Source organism: Corvus moneduloides, chromosome 8 (assembly GCF_009650955.1).
Source record: "Corvus moneduloides isolate bCorMon1 chromosome 8, bCorMon1.pri, whole genome shotgun sequence".
Classification (NCBI taxonomy): Eukaryota; Metazoa; Chordata; class Aves; order Passeriformes; family Corvidae; genus Corvus; species Corvus moneduloides.
This window is the reverse complement of record NC_045483.1, coordinates 31,168,360-31,182,734: the sequence shown is the minus strand read 5'-3', so window position 1 is coordinate 31,182,734 and position 14,375 is coordinate 31,168,360. Positions and strand designations below refer to the sequence as shown.

The window sequence follows — 14,375 nt, the reverse complement described above, 5'->3', positions numbered from 1 at the left end:
AAGGCCAAACCATGTTTCTGTTATTATTTTTTCTTCCCCAGACAAGCATAAATAACATGGTCTTGCTCCCCATCTACTGCACAGTTTAATGGTAGCTGAAAACAGCTGTTTCTTACCTCAGCTTTGGCCCTTTCCTAAACCCCAAAGCCTCCCATTTGTTTTTTATTGTGCATATTGTAGAGCAGCATTGTAAACCATTTCCTTACCATAACCATCACCTGTTTTAGTTATGTCAGGATAAGCAATACCAACGTCCAAGTCATTTCAGTCCAAAGCTGCTGTTAATAAAAGCCCCTGCTTCTGGAGGGGGCACCACCCTGACACAAATCATAGGGAAGCTGGAGGTTCAGAACAAAGGAAGTTTTCTGCACTGCAGCACCAGTATAGGTCTTTATACTAGTTTTTTTTAAAGATACATAAGAAGTTTCAAAGTAAACACTAAGAAATTTATGTACAGAGTATTAATCAGATTATAAAACTTCTGTTCCAAGTACTTCAATGCGCTATGTGTGGGGTACCACAAGAACCTTCAACAACTCAGGAGGCAGAATGGACAACTATATCTAGCCAGATATAGTTGTACATTCTCCCTGATTTTATCTGTATGACATAATATACTAGTGATCTCCAGTGAAGATAAGAGCTCAACCCGCCTCCCAGTTAATTCAAAGAAGATCTGTAAGTTTATTTCACTGTTGAAAATATTCTACTTTTTTTATCAGTAACAATAGCTACTCAGAAAACTATCTACATAAACACCTTTCATCCAACACAGAAAGAAATTCCTCTACAATATTCTGGGAAACTTTAGTACACCTTAAAACTAAGATAGAAGTCTGACATAGAAGCAGTAACTGTCTTCACATGGCTGTTTGTGTTTTCAGGGATTTCCTTTTTACTGTTACCCATCTGCTAACCTTCAAAAGCCCCTAATTGTAAAAACATAGAGTTAGCAACAGCCGAGCACTTAACATTAAGTAAAAATACTCACACATTAGATAATCCACAAACCTGGTGCTCCAGGAGCCTATGTGAGAGAAGCCTACATTTCCATATACCAAGCTATCTTTCTAGTTAATGATCTTCCAAAATCTCTAACTGACTGGCCTTTATACAGCTTAGGTATGACTGGGGAAGAAGCACCACTAGAAGTAAAGGTTCTTGGGAAAGCGATTCATTCATCTTAAGGGTGATTGGTTTCAGGTTTTATGTGTGAGTGATTAACAGGAGAAAGGAGCATTGTTGCTGGGAGCAGCCCAAGGTAAGGCAGGCCCTTTCAGGAGCACCATCAGCACTGCTGAGGCTACTCAGGCTCTGAGTAGGCTCGATCTCTTCTAGAGTCTTGCTGTGTAGGAAGATCCCCTCAACTAAATAAGAATTCATTCTCAGTTCTCGTGCTGTCTTCTGGGCATTACAGTGTATGTTGTGGGAGAGCTGTTAGGGGCTGACAGATATGCCTAAAGCTCAATCTAATTCGTGAGAAGTACCAAGCCTCAAGCTGGGAGCAGCAGCAAGATGAAAGGCAGGGAAGAAACTTGAATGGAGATCTAGCATTACTAGAATGGCCACAAAAGTGTTACACCACTGTAGCTGTGCATCACTCTTGCTCTTAAGGCTTGCACCTGCATTGAGTGAGCAGTAGAAATGGCATATTCCATCTGTGCCTTGAAGAAACTGAGAGCATTTTCCTCCAAACAAATTCAAAGAAGTTGTTTTAGATGGAGACATTATCTGATCAGGCCAAAGCAGGGCTCTGCAGTTTCACCTGAGGAATTAAGCCTGTAGGTATTCAAGGAAAGGTGGAGACTGAGAGCCTTGTTATCTCTATTCCCCCAGCCTCTGCATTTTAGCTCTACAGGGTGTAAACTCATCAGGAGGGATTGTTTGGCACCAAGGTCTAGTACTGGTCTAATGATGCTTTGCCCTCAGGCTGCTCTTAAACACTTAGTGCAGAAAACAGTGGCAGCTGTTGAAGGTAGTCTCATCCCCAGATGGAGGGAGGTGGCCAACGCCAGGGCAGGGTCAAGGGGTGAGCACGTCTCAGCAGCTCCAGGGCTCGGCAGAACCCACTTCTGCAGCTTCATTGGGCTGAGCTGGCCGACCGTATATTTAAAACAGATGTGGGGTACCCAAGAATTCTGTTTGCTGACTTAAGTGTAAGGCAGTGGTTAAGGGTGGCAGGAAGTAGGGGTTAGGGGTTGTATAGGGATATGTTAATATCTTAAGATGCCAGCAAACCTTTGAGGAAGAGGATGTATTGAAGGCTTTATTAATTCAATTTGTTCAACCATTTTTTGGTGCTATCTTATTAGCTGGAACAGAAAGAAATGTTGGAATTGGAATGTGCTGTATTCATCTGTTCTAGGCTGTAAATTGACTGTGAAACATCACATGGAGGCTCTGTAGTGCTCCTTGCTGTTGTCAGCATTGATGGAGTGGCACCCTGTGAACCACAATGTTTTCTTGTGCAGATATGATTGGAGTGATTTGCAAATGCAGTAAACTTCCTCCTTTGTGTGCTGTAGCAACAGCCAGGATGGTATCAAAGAAGTCTTGAGGAATCATCTTCAAGGTATCAACCTGGACACAGTGGGGTGCTGTATTCACCTGCAAATACAGCAGTAAATCTGCAGCCGTTTTACAAGTGAGAAAGCCAAGACACAGGAAAAGATTAGGAGTGGTCGGTTTGGGACAGACCCAAATGGAGAGTGGCTGCAGAGAGTCGGAGATGCAGTGAATTACCACACAGGACGTTAGTGGTAGAGCTAGGGAGGTAATGCCACCGACCACAACTTTTACTCTCGTGCACCTTTGCACCTCCAGGTGTTTAATGCAGACTTTGCATCTACATTAAATAGCTGTCTTTAAATAATCATACTTTCCCACTGATCTATGTCCCATTCAGTGTTTAAGGCCTGCCTCACCACTCAAATAATTATGCTTTCAAGGAGGGTGCGTTAAGAAAACCTCTTGGACTCTGTAGAAGATAAGACAACTGGAAATCAAAAGTTGGCTTTGTAGCAGAAATAAATGATGTTTGAGGAAAAAATCATTTTCTCCTGGCTATGAATTTTAAAGTTATGAATCTTCTAAACCAACCTGTTAAATGTAGATTCTTAATTTTCTGATGTGAACACTGGAAAACATTAAATGTGACTTCCCAAATTTCCGAGGAACTGTGAATTCAGAGGAAAGCGATGCTTGCTACCTCCCAAGGAAAGGTAAGATATGTCTAGAGGTATATAGCACATATTTTAGGAAGAATTAGTTCAGTATTAATTCTGCTTAAGAGTTTTGACAGTGACAAGTCATTTTGCCTTTCTCTCTCTATTTTCCTTCCTGTAAAATGGAAATAATAATTTCTAAATGTGGCATTTATCTGTATGGAGAAGGTGCAATTACTACCAGTACAGGTTGTGCTGCATTTCAATTGGGAAGTCAGAAAAAGCTCTCAGAAAATACCTTGATTTTGCACCTAACCAATGTGTATACTTTCAGGGAGTAAGAGGGGATTTGTCCATAGTCAATTTCCTAAGAGAAGCTCTCCTTCCCTGGGGCTTAGCCTAGAACTGTTTTGCTTTATTTTTTTGTGGACTTCTCCAGCCTGGAGGTGTCAGCTCTATTTTGTTGTTGCCTATAGGCATTTGGCTCTGAGTGTTGCTCTTGAGCTCCAAGAGAATGATTCCTCTGGTCTTTTCAGAGTAATCTACAAGAAGAGGCTCCTTATGCCATTTTCTTCAGAAGATGCACCAGTTCATACCATCCCTAATCCTTTCAATCCTGTGAATTTTGGTGCTTTGAATTTTCAGTTCAAATATTCCTTAATATTTATCAAAGAAATAAGGGAGGTGTTCCTTTGAAAGGGGAATTAATGTATTGGTTTGATGCCTGCAAAGGCTTCTGAGAAAGGAAGAAATCCTACTGGAGTGTGATATGGCTCAGACTGTTTAAAAGTTAGTGTCTAAACTATTTTCAGGCCTTGGGCTACAGCCCTATGATTTTGTTCTGTTGAAAACAGGGATTCTGAGTTGACTCATCCACATCCTGAGCATTTAGTGCTCTCCCAATTTCTACCATTTCACAGAGAAACAAGGAGAGAAGGAATCAGCAAAGAAGAAATGGGTAAGTGAATAGAGGCAAAGAAAGAAGTTGCTGAAGGTGGAAAATGTTCAGCAACTTGTGGGTCGTGTATGCTGATCCACCCGAACATAGTGATTTTGACCTTCTAAAGCACCTATGGGTAACAAAAGCTGCTCCAAGATGAGTAAGTGAAAGAGGGAAGAGCTGGGATGTGTGTTACTGGGGAGTGAAGCTGCCCTGCGATGTGTCAAGGCTCTCCCTTGAGCTGTCTCCTACTGGTCCAGCTCAGTGGTGTCGTGGGGAGCAGGGCAAAGTCCTGCCCATCTCATTTGGCATCTGGGAACTGACAGCCAACCATGGGAATTGACACCCAAATGTTGATGTCACTTGATCTTACTGATACTTTCAGGTGATTAATATCTATAAAATGGTTCAGCATTGAACAATAGCCTTTAGTGAATTCTAATCTATACTAAAACATAATTCTAGTGATAACGAATTTTTGGAACGAATTAAAAATACTTGATTCTTAATAGTTTGGTATTCTGTGATAAATTCACAAGTTCCGTCTATTAGAATCATGTGAATTGGCTTTTTTTGGGTATTGTTGCACATTAATGTAATTTACTTAATTGTAGAGTTCAATAGTATCTCAAATTCAAGTATCTCAATAGTACCTCTTTGATTAAACAAGAGGGAATGAATACAAGAAGTTTGATATGATTAATATTTATTTAGTCGGTTTTGTAACTTCTCTGTATAGCCTTTATTAATAACTGCCTTGTACTTACATAATTTTTGTTCCTTCTGCAAGACTGCAGTACTCTCTTGTTGGTTGTAGAATTACCTTGGAATGTGAATGAAGATCTCATTTAGCTCAAATGCACTATGGTTGCTTCTGCAGCTTCTAAAGAGCACACCTCCATGCATTACAGCCTGGGATGCCAGGCCATCTATAGGTTCTGGTATAAATGTGATGCCTTGTGAGTTATTCTAATCCTGTGAACAAACTTGTCATGGTGAAAGATGAATTGATTTCTTTTTTTGTTTGTTTTCTGTTAATTAACTTCTCTTACAGTTATTTGTTCCACTAAAATATACAGGAATGTGGGAAGTTGGCACTCTTGATTTATGGCTTTTGCCTCATAATCTATTTTTCAAAAATGCACTATTCAAATTTGCTTTTAGTGCTAGATGAGAGATCATTAACCTGCTCTCTTGAGGGCAAGCATATCGGTAAAGGCAGGCAGAAGTTCAGGAAAGCTACACCTCCAGATAACATGAAGGAAAAACTCTTAAAATGCAAACATGGCATTGCTACAGCATGATTACGGGATCCACGGAAAGAACAACAAACCGATAGCTACTGCTACAGAACATGGCTGCATGGCTTCCTTGGGTGTTACAGCCCAAGCTCTCAGTCGAAGCCCTTGTGAGTCTCTGAGGTGACTTCTTAGATATCCTGTTTGCTGGCATTCAGCAGAATTCAATACTGTCTTCTAGGTCGGAAGTATTCTGTCTCTAAAAGCCTCTGAGGGACTAAACTGACATTACATTCCCAGGGAGTTCTGTAGTCTTTGCAGTAGGGACAGGTGGATGGATTGGATGGGTGTCTTTGTTGAACTCCCCAACAAACTGACTTTGGGGGAGAAGGTGCTGCAGATGGCAGACCTGGTCCTGGCTCTCCTAAACCCTGGTGGGCTGGGACATCAGTGTGCTGGTGCCTGGCTCTTGGGATACCCTTGCCAGCCTGGGCTATCACAGAATGGGTCAGGCTCGAAGGCACCACAGGGGCACATCTGGTCCAACCTCCCTGCTTAGCAGGGTTGTCCTAGAGGACGTGGCACAGGGTTGTGTCCAGACAGTTCTTGAATATCTCCAGTGAGGAAGACTCCACACCCTCTCTGGACAATCTGTTCCGGTGTCACTCGCACGGTGAAGAAGTTCTTCCTCCTGTTCTGGTGGAACTTCCAGTGCATCACTGCAACACCCTGCCTGTTGCTTCGTGTCCTATTGCTTGGTGCCATCGGGAAGAGTCTGGTTCCTGGTACCCCGCCTTCAGACATTGATATACATTAATGAGTTCTCGGAGTGGTGCGCCTTAAGTAGGGTGTGGGCGAGCCTGCGGAGGGCGAACAGCCGCTTCTTCCACCGAGGGAAAATACCCCGGAGAGGCTGTGCCCGAACTCCCGCCGTGGCACCGGAGGCAGGGAGCGGGTACCCCGCCAGTGTCAGCTCACCGCGGGGCTGCTCTCGGGGGGCGCCGGGGCGGCAGGTGAGGGTCGTGCTGCCCCGGCCAGGGCTGGGCAGGCGGCGACGAGACGAGCCCCCGCAGGGTCCCGGTGCCACCCCAGCTGCCGCGGACTCTTTGCCGCGCTACAGCCGCTCGCCCCGCGCTGCCTGGCGGAGGGAGACGTCGCGCGGCGGCGGTCTCCATGGCAGTGGGGCTGCGTGGGCGGAGTGGTCGGGGCCGCAGCGCGGCGGGCGGGTGCGCGCGGGAGGGAGCGAGGGAGGCGGTGAGGGAGGGAGCGCGCGCCCCCGGCCCGCCCCCGCCCCTCGCTCGGTGTTTGTGTCGGGCTGTGGCGGCGGCGGCGCGGTCGAGGGGTCCCGACCCTCCCGCCGCTGTGAGCCCGAGAGCCCCGCGCCCGTCCCCGCCCCGTGCCCGCCATGCGCGGCCCCTAGAGCAGCGGGCTCGGCGGCTGGTGCGGTGCCTGCGCGGCGGCGGCCATGGCGGTGGAGACGCGGCCGGAGCTGGTGGGGAAGCGGTTCCTGTGCCTCGGCGGCGAGGAGCCGCCGGAGAGCGGGCGCTGGCGGGCCGGGGTCATCCGCGCCGTGTCCCAGCGGGACTCGCACAGCCCCGACCTGGCGGTAAGAGCCGCGGCTCGGGCCGGGCCGGGGGCTGCGGCGGGGGGCGGCGGGCCCGGCGTGACACAGCCCCGCGCCCGGCCGGGCACGGTGACGTGGAGCCGGGGATCGCGGCCGGCGCCAGGCGCGGTTCCTCGCGGCGTGTGCGGCCCCTCCGTGCCCCGGCCGTGCAGCCGCGGTGAGAGAGGGCCGGTGCCTGGCCTGGCCACCGAGGGACAATCGGGCTGCCCCTGGAGCAGCAGGGGAGAATGCGGCTGATCCGGGGGAATGCAGAAACTGCCGCCGCGTAGCACTGTCCGACTGGGTCCAAGACGCTGGTGAACGTTGTTATTAAAAAAATGTCATTGTTTCCCTTCCTTTCATGTCCGCTGTCACTGTTTTCCTAAGGGGTGTAGGAATGTGCGTGGAGGTTAGCGAAGGAGCCAGGATATGCTCTGTTGTGCTCAGACACACTCTCGCTGTGGGGGGGAAACACGGCCAGGATTTCCTTGGGTTGGTGTTCTGAATGCATAATCTGTAAAATGGAGTTTTATTGTGCTCCCCGGACTTAGTCGTTATTTTGTTCGTGAATTCCGCAGTCACAGGAGTGCTGTGTTACCGCTGTGGTTACCTCCTTCCATGTTTTTATGTTATTTAGTGCTTCTGAAAGCACATTTTAAAATATCACGACTATGTAAATGGGCATTACGTAGGCTGAAAAAAGGAATCACCGGACTGCGCTGGGCAATCCATATTGCTGCTGGCAAGGGGGCGGCGTTCACAGCCCGACACGGATCGGGAATGTTGCCTTTTTTACAAACTCATCAGGCAAACAATTGCCTGGTGTCTCGATTGCTTAGTTCGAGAAGTGTGAATCACAGAATTAAGAACTCTTGTTTTCGTTCACTTCAAGCTTTGTTTCAGAAAGAGAGAGCGGACTTCAGATGCTACTTTTTTACTATATTTTGGGTTGGTTTTCTTGGGGGGTTTTTTTTTGGCATATTGTTCTGGATTTTTTCCCCATTCTCCAGCTATAATTCAAGTAGCATTCTGTTCATGCCCTTCTTCATGAAATGGCTTGTGTTTTCAACCTTTGGCTATATGTGAGAATCGTCTAGAACGCTTTATTTTTAGAACCTATTTTGGATGTTTTTCTTGCAGGGTAGTCTCTAGAATCTGTATACAATTATGGAAACACTGAGTAAGGTTTAAGGAGGTATTTACTAATATTTACAAGTCAGAGCCATAATTTGTAAACTCTAGGGGCAGAGCTGACAGAAAGAGAGAAAGGCATTTCAGGGGCTGTGTGTGCTGTTAAATGAAAGATGCATGCTGCCTATTGTAAAAACTTGCTCCTCTTCCTGACTTTGGTGTCTGAGTGTTTTTCTCTTCAGATGCTCTCTCGTTACTATTCTTGGTAATTTAAAGAAGAGCTGTCATGTTACAGCTGGTTTCTGAGGCAGGATGACTAAGGGTGTACCTATGTATTGTAGTGAAGTACCATTTGGATAGATCTAGACTACCTGAGAAGCCGGATGGATGCTCCAGCTGCACTTCAGCATGGGTGCAGTGCAGTGCTAACGTGGCCATATTCCTTCTGGTGTTCAAGCTAGCTACTCAGCACTGCATTATGCTATGTAGATACACTCCTAGTCACCTACGAGTGCTGGAAGCCTGGGAGGGTTTTGAAAATACTTTCTAGGTCTAAGGAGTCTAACACTAGTACTTAACTACGGGAACATCATTGCCCCCTTTAAAATGCAGTATTTGGGGTTTGTGTTACGTGTTCTCTCGCCTCAGAGCACAAAGAAGTATAAATCACGAAGGGAGTGGATAGAGGAAAAAATGATAAGGTTTCCTTTAGCAACAGGTAGTTTCTGTCGGTTAGACTCTCTTTCTGCATTTATAATTAACGTTAATTTCTTGTTAGTCGATATTTCCTAATGTGATTATCATCTCCCCCTGCCCCCAGCAAAGGACAAGGACGTTTTTCTGTTAGCCCTGTTCTACGTGTGCTATCCTAGCTGGAGTAACTACTGCTCTTATCCTTCCATGGCTTTTGTTTTGAGGTGGCCTTCCCTGTGAATAGCTCCAGAGCCTTCTGCTCCCCGTCACTGGAGTGAAGCGGTAATTCTTGTTGACAGTTTCATTGCTGCCCACAGGGTGCAGCATAAAAATGTTGAAATTGACTTTTTGTCAATTTTGTGTTTTCCTGGTCTCTCAAGAATGGGATGGATGAATGAGAAATGCACAAGCTGCCCTGAAGCACAGGACAGGAGGAGGGCAGTAGTGGGCATTTTCAATGTGATTTGCAACTGGCTAGAACTGAGTTACCTTTTAATCCTGGCTTTGAAAGGAAGTACTAATTGCACTGGCTTTGTGTCTTTTCTTCCTGAGTAAGTGTGAACTCCCCAGTCAATTTCAACCAGTTTAAGAACAGGGAGAGGTTTGAGAAAGACTGCTTTCCCCCAGTCTATGAAAGTTGACATCTGAGAACCCTCTCCCCAAAAAAACCATAAAGGTAAGGAGGTCATGGCATTTGGTGTTCTCCTGGAAGTGAAGAGGCGATCTCCAGCTGGCCAGCCAGCATGCACCCCGTTTCAAACCAGCTACAGCATATGCTGCCTCTTTCTTAGCGCCATTCAGAGACAGGTGATGGAACTGATGGAATGGGAAGGTGGGTTTAAGGGCGTGACAAAGAGCTGAGCATTAACAAAAGTGTGAGAGCAAGCCTCAGTGTGTGAGTATGGGAATATATGGGCAAAGGGGGAGTTTTATGGGGTGCAGGAGCTCAAGGAGACATGGGCAAGCGTAGAGGCAACTGATGTAATTAATGTTAAGTGGCCACAGGGCTTGTAGAAGCAAATCCGGAGGAAACTGAGCTTCATTAGTTCTGCCGTAAACAGAACTACTCATTAAATCAGGAACTCCAGACCTGAAGGCTCGACTGGCTGCTCTGCACCTTTGAGCAGGGAAATCAAGAGGCCAGGTTTTGTATGCTGCTAAATTTTTTTCATGATTGTATTTTTATAGCTAAATTAATGATTAATTCCATAGTTTAAATTATTGTTTTGATAAGAAAATATAGGAAAGAACTCAATTGTAAAGTATTTTCTTCCTGCTAGGTCTCTCCTGCTCCATGAAAGTATATTAAATGACTCTTTCCTTATACTTTTCATGACTACAATATAGCTGATATGTAGTATCTTTTTTTAAATGCATTTATTTACAAAGAAAGAGAACACTATCAAAGTGTCTTTTCTCCCACTGCTTTATAGCCATTTTGCCTTCCTCAGCTTTCCTGTTAATTCCCCACTAGTGGGGAATATGGTGAGGACAACTGGTTGTGAGTGCTGTTGGTCTCCTGGAGTATGAATGCTCTTGCCATTACATGAGACCCTGCGTGTCAGGGTGTGGAAGCCATGCCTCTTTCTTAGTCATCCTGTAGTGTTTACAGATGTTGTAAACACCTGTCATACAGGTATAATGTATGCAATGTATAAAATCTAATCCAGGAGTTTTCTTGCTGATTTTCATGGTCTGAGTCATCTTTATAAGTTAGACCTCTTGATCTTTCTTTTTTGGACATTGCTGTTGCATGCAAAGCATTTGTTTAAAAATAAAAACAAGGACAGAAGTTTAATATATGTGTTTCTGTGTGTATTTCTGTATGTGTTTCATAGCCATTGAGAGAATTCATAACTATTTTCAGCTTCACACCAAGTGTTGTTAGAGGAAACTGGGAACTCTATTTTTCCTTCCTTCTAAATGCCTGGAAAAGCCTGTGAGCTGCTCTGATTACAGTGATAACTCTGGGCAAATAAAGAAATGGCCAGGAGGTAAGAGGTGGAGTCAATGCCCTATGATCTCCCTGGTCTTTACTGTCCCATAAGAATTGCTTTCTGGGCCACAGGTTGCAAACTGCAAACCTTTGACGTGGTGATGAGAGAGAAAATGGAAGTAAACTTTTAAACATACAGTGTGCAACTCTTAATAAAAAAAAATCTCAGTAATTTGTAAGTTGATGTTTATTGATGCATGAATTTTTCTGCCATGATGCTCTTGGTTTGGCAGACAGCATAAAAATGGAGTTGGTATTCTTTACTGCATTATGATAGGGAGGCTAACATTTAATAATTGTGCATAGAGAAATATATTGTGGCAACAAATCACCACATTAGATACTCTTCATAAAAGCCTAAATATTAATGATAGTTTGAAGCAGCTGTGTCATTTCTATTTACGATAAAGTCAGTAAGATATAGTGGTATAAACAATACACTAACACTTTTGGTGAATTGTAGTTTTTTAGTATCTCATATTTGGTAATTTACAAACACGGAATTGTTAAAAATTCAGTAAGTCTTGTAAAACCATTTGAAGAGAGTATCAGCAGGTTGTGTGTCTGTTTTAACTGAATTTGCCTCCACTTAACAGTAAAATGGAAGTTCACAAAATGTAATGGAAACTTACTACTGCTGTGTTACAGTTAACATGAAAATAATTTTAAATACTTTCGGATAATTGGAAAATAAAAGATATTTTAGACGAGTACTCCATACACTGATTAGTTTCTCACCAAATGATGAAGTTAAATTTTCCTTCACTGTGTGGAGCTCCTCTTACTTAAACTTTTTACAAACTGTAGTTGTTTTCATCTTCCTGCTTCTGCATTCCCAAAGTTTCTGAATGCCATCTGGCTTTGTCATAGAGGCACAGAATTGCACTTCTGTAGGTTACACTTGGTTTCTGCCATATATTGATTTTTAGTGCAGTCTGTTGCATGTGGTCCTCTGTTCTCCTTTTGCTAAGATAGTGTTATAAGGTGAAAGTGCATGTGTTAACTTTTGAACACATTTGAGCTGGTCTGTTTAAAAATGAAATTTCTTTTTTTATTCCTTGTTTTAGAAGTACATGCTCTGCAGCCTTGAGTTGTTAACTTTGACATAAACTGGAAGATGGAGAAAAATCTTCAGTAAAATTATTGTAAGAAGTAAACAAATAAATATGCTTTGAGCTAGTTGTGCACAGCTTGTTGGTGGTTAATGGAATTTAAAAATTCTGTATGTTTCTGTACTAGCATCTGGGTTAAAGATGAAGAGCAAGTTGTTGGTGAGGATCCTGTCACGTTATTTACTTCAGCTATTGGAGATGACACTAAAGACGTGCCAGAGGTTATCTCATCACTGCCACCTCTGAATGTTGTTGTAGGATGTGTTTTATGTGTGTTTTGAATCTGGTTTGAAAGGAGGGGGAGAAGCTCAAAACACGGTAGGGATTTAGACAATTTTCAGTTGTTCTTGCTGTTCTGTATCAGTATTGATGCCAACAAGAGTCTTGTAAGTTTGGTGCATGTCAGCTGGACAATCTTGGCTAAGCAGTAAAGAAAACTTCCTATTTCCTTTTGTGTTTCTAGTAAGGTTGAGCTTACCTGTGCCTGTGAATGTCGCCTCATCTGTCTTCCAGAGTTAGTTCAGGAAGGAGTATCTCTTTCACAGTAATTTGACAAAAATCAAACCAAGGAGTATTCCTACGAAATTGACTGCAAGGATTCAGTGCTTTACGCTCTGCCCTTCCCTCTTTACTTCTTTTACTAAAAGAAACCTGAGTATGATGTAGATCAATAAGTAAATGTACTTGCATTGAAGGATTTTGAGTAAAGTTTGTTTGAATGTCAAGATTGCAAAGAGAGTTCAGGTGTCCTGAGCTAGGGACAAATAATTCAATTAATTTGCTGGCTAGTTGCAGAGTAAGCAATGGTGAACAAAGTATGGAAAAAGAAAGGTTTTACCCTATAGTTAAATCTTTCAGGAGGTTCTTAGAAAGATATATCAAATATTAATTTTAAAAATTGCTTTTGCCTTTTATATGTTGTGCATATAAATACTGTATTATTCCAGATTTGGGTTACCTCAGATTTTTCTTTTTCTAGAACTCTGTGTGAATCTTTGGAGCTGTCTCAAAAAGTACGGTATAGCCATCATAAAGAGTTGTAAAGAATGAATAACTATTTTATAAGAAGCCATTCTTCTTGTGCACGTACCAGGATCTCAAAAACTGCTTGAGAACAGCAGAACTGTTATTTAATGTCAAATTGAATGAATTTTAAAAGTGGTATTTGGGAAATTTGGCCAAAAAGTCAACTCAGCCTTCTTCTAATCCTACCATCACTGAACTGTAGAGATGCTTAGTTCCATCAGTGATCTTGAATCTCTGCTGGGATTAGGCTTGACTTTCCCTTTCAGTTGGACTTGGTAAACTGCTTCTGCTTTTGCTGAAAAAAAGTAGCTACACATCATCCGAGAAGTTGAGCTGAAGTTGGCAGCAAGCGTTTTTCTCGGAAGAGACGCCTCTGTGCTGTGCTGTTACTGCCCACTGTGGTGCTCTGGGCACTGACATCCCATGTTGCTGCAGGGAGGGCTTCCCTCCTCACACTGCTAGGTCGGGACTGAGGCGTGCTCTGCTTCTAACCAGCTTGTCCTTGGACACTGGTGGAGAATTCTAAGCTAAACTAATGCTATGTTGTTTCACTATATTGATTCCTCCAGTATGTTACTATTGTTAGTTGATGTTATACCTGTGCACTGTAATTTTCATGTTATAAGAAAGAATGAGAGCAGGGGATCCAGAGAAGCCTCAAGGACTTTGCTGTGTTTTGCTTTCTAGTAATTTTCTTTAAAATACTATTATTTTACTTGAAATAGCTGTTGCTATGTTTCAGAATTAAGTGGAATGAAGCAACTTGATTTGCTCCTGAGGAGGTTACTTTCATGTACATATAGCAACTGGCTTTGAGCTAATTCATATACTCTGTTTGGAGCTTCATGGGCACGAAAGATGCAGGGTGAGCATTCAAAGCATCTAGTTTGACCCTCCAGTGGCAACGTTTTTAGAAGTTTTGGAGACTGTGGTTCCACAGACATTTCTCTTGGTGGCACTGCTGGCTTAATTTTTTTTTAACCCTGAGCAATTTCCTGATCGTTCACCATATGGCACTTCAGGCAGTTGTACTGAGGCTGAGGAGGTGGTATGGGATCAATTCAAGGGTAGGAGCAGCTTAAGGCGGAACCGTGCTCAGGAGAAGTGTCTCTGGACCATGGCCTGAATGAAGTTGAAAACTGACTTGAATACCTTTGAGGGTTGTGTGCAGTCCCTGTAGCTAGTAGATGTGTTCAGCTATATTGCAGTTGAATTAATGATACTTATTCACATAGTATGAGTAATTTCTTCTTTCAGCTGAATAAAGAAATAAATGTTCACAATAGTGCATAACTTGATCATTTGATGTCTGCTGATGCAAGATTGACTTACAAAAGCAGGTTTTGGAAGAATAGGTGTGAAACTAAATGCTCTGAGGGAAACCTAAGCATCTCTATGTTAAAATGTATAAACCTCTGATGACTCAGTAAAGTGTGGCCTATAATACTTCTGCATCAACATGAAGATCTTTT

At 43.5% G+C, this 14,375-nt stretch overlaps 1 protein-coding gene across 3 annotated transcripts in view; it reads left to right on the top strand.

The window, feature by feature from the left end:
* Positions 1-6,758: 6,758 nt before the first annotated feature.
* Positions 6,759-14,375, top strand: part of JMJD1C (jumonji domain containing 1C) — a 158,641-nt gene continuing 151,024 nt past the window's right edge. The window contains exon 1 of one of the 3 annotated variants that reach the window (XM_032116779.1): positions 6,759-6,948. In XM_032116779.1, the coding sequence (XP_031972670.1) occupies positions 6,808-6,948 (141 nt within the window). In that variant the 5' untranslated portion in view covers positions 6,759-6,807. The remainder of the gene's footprint in view (positions 6,949-14,375) is intronic. The other 2 variants (XM_032116783.1, XM_032116780.1) reach the window with 2 other exon arrangements.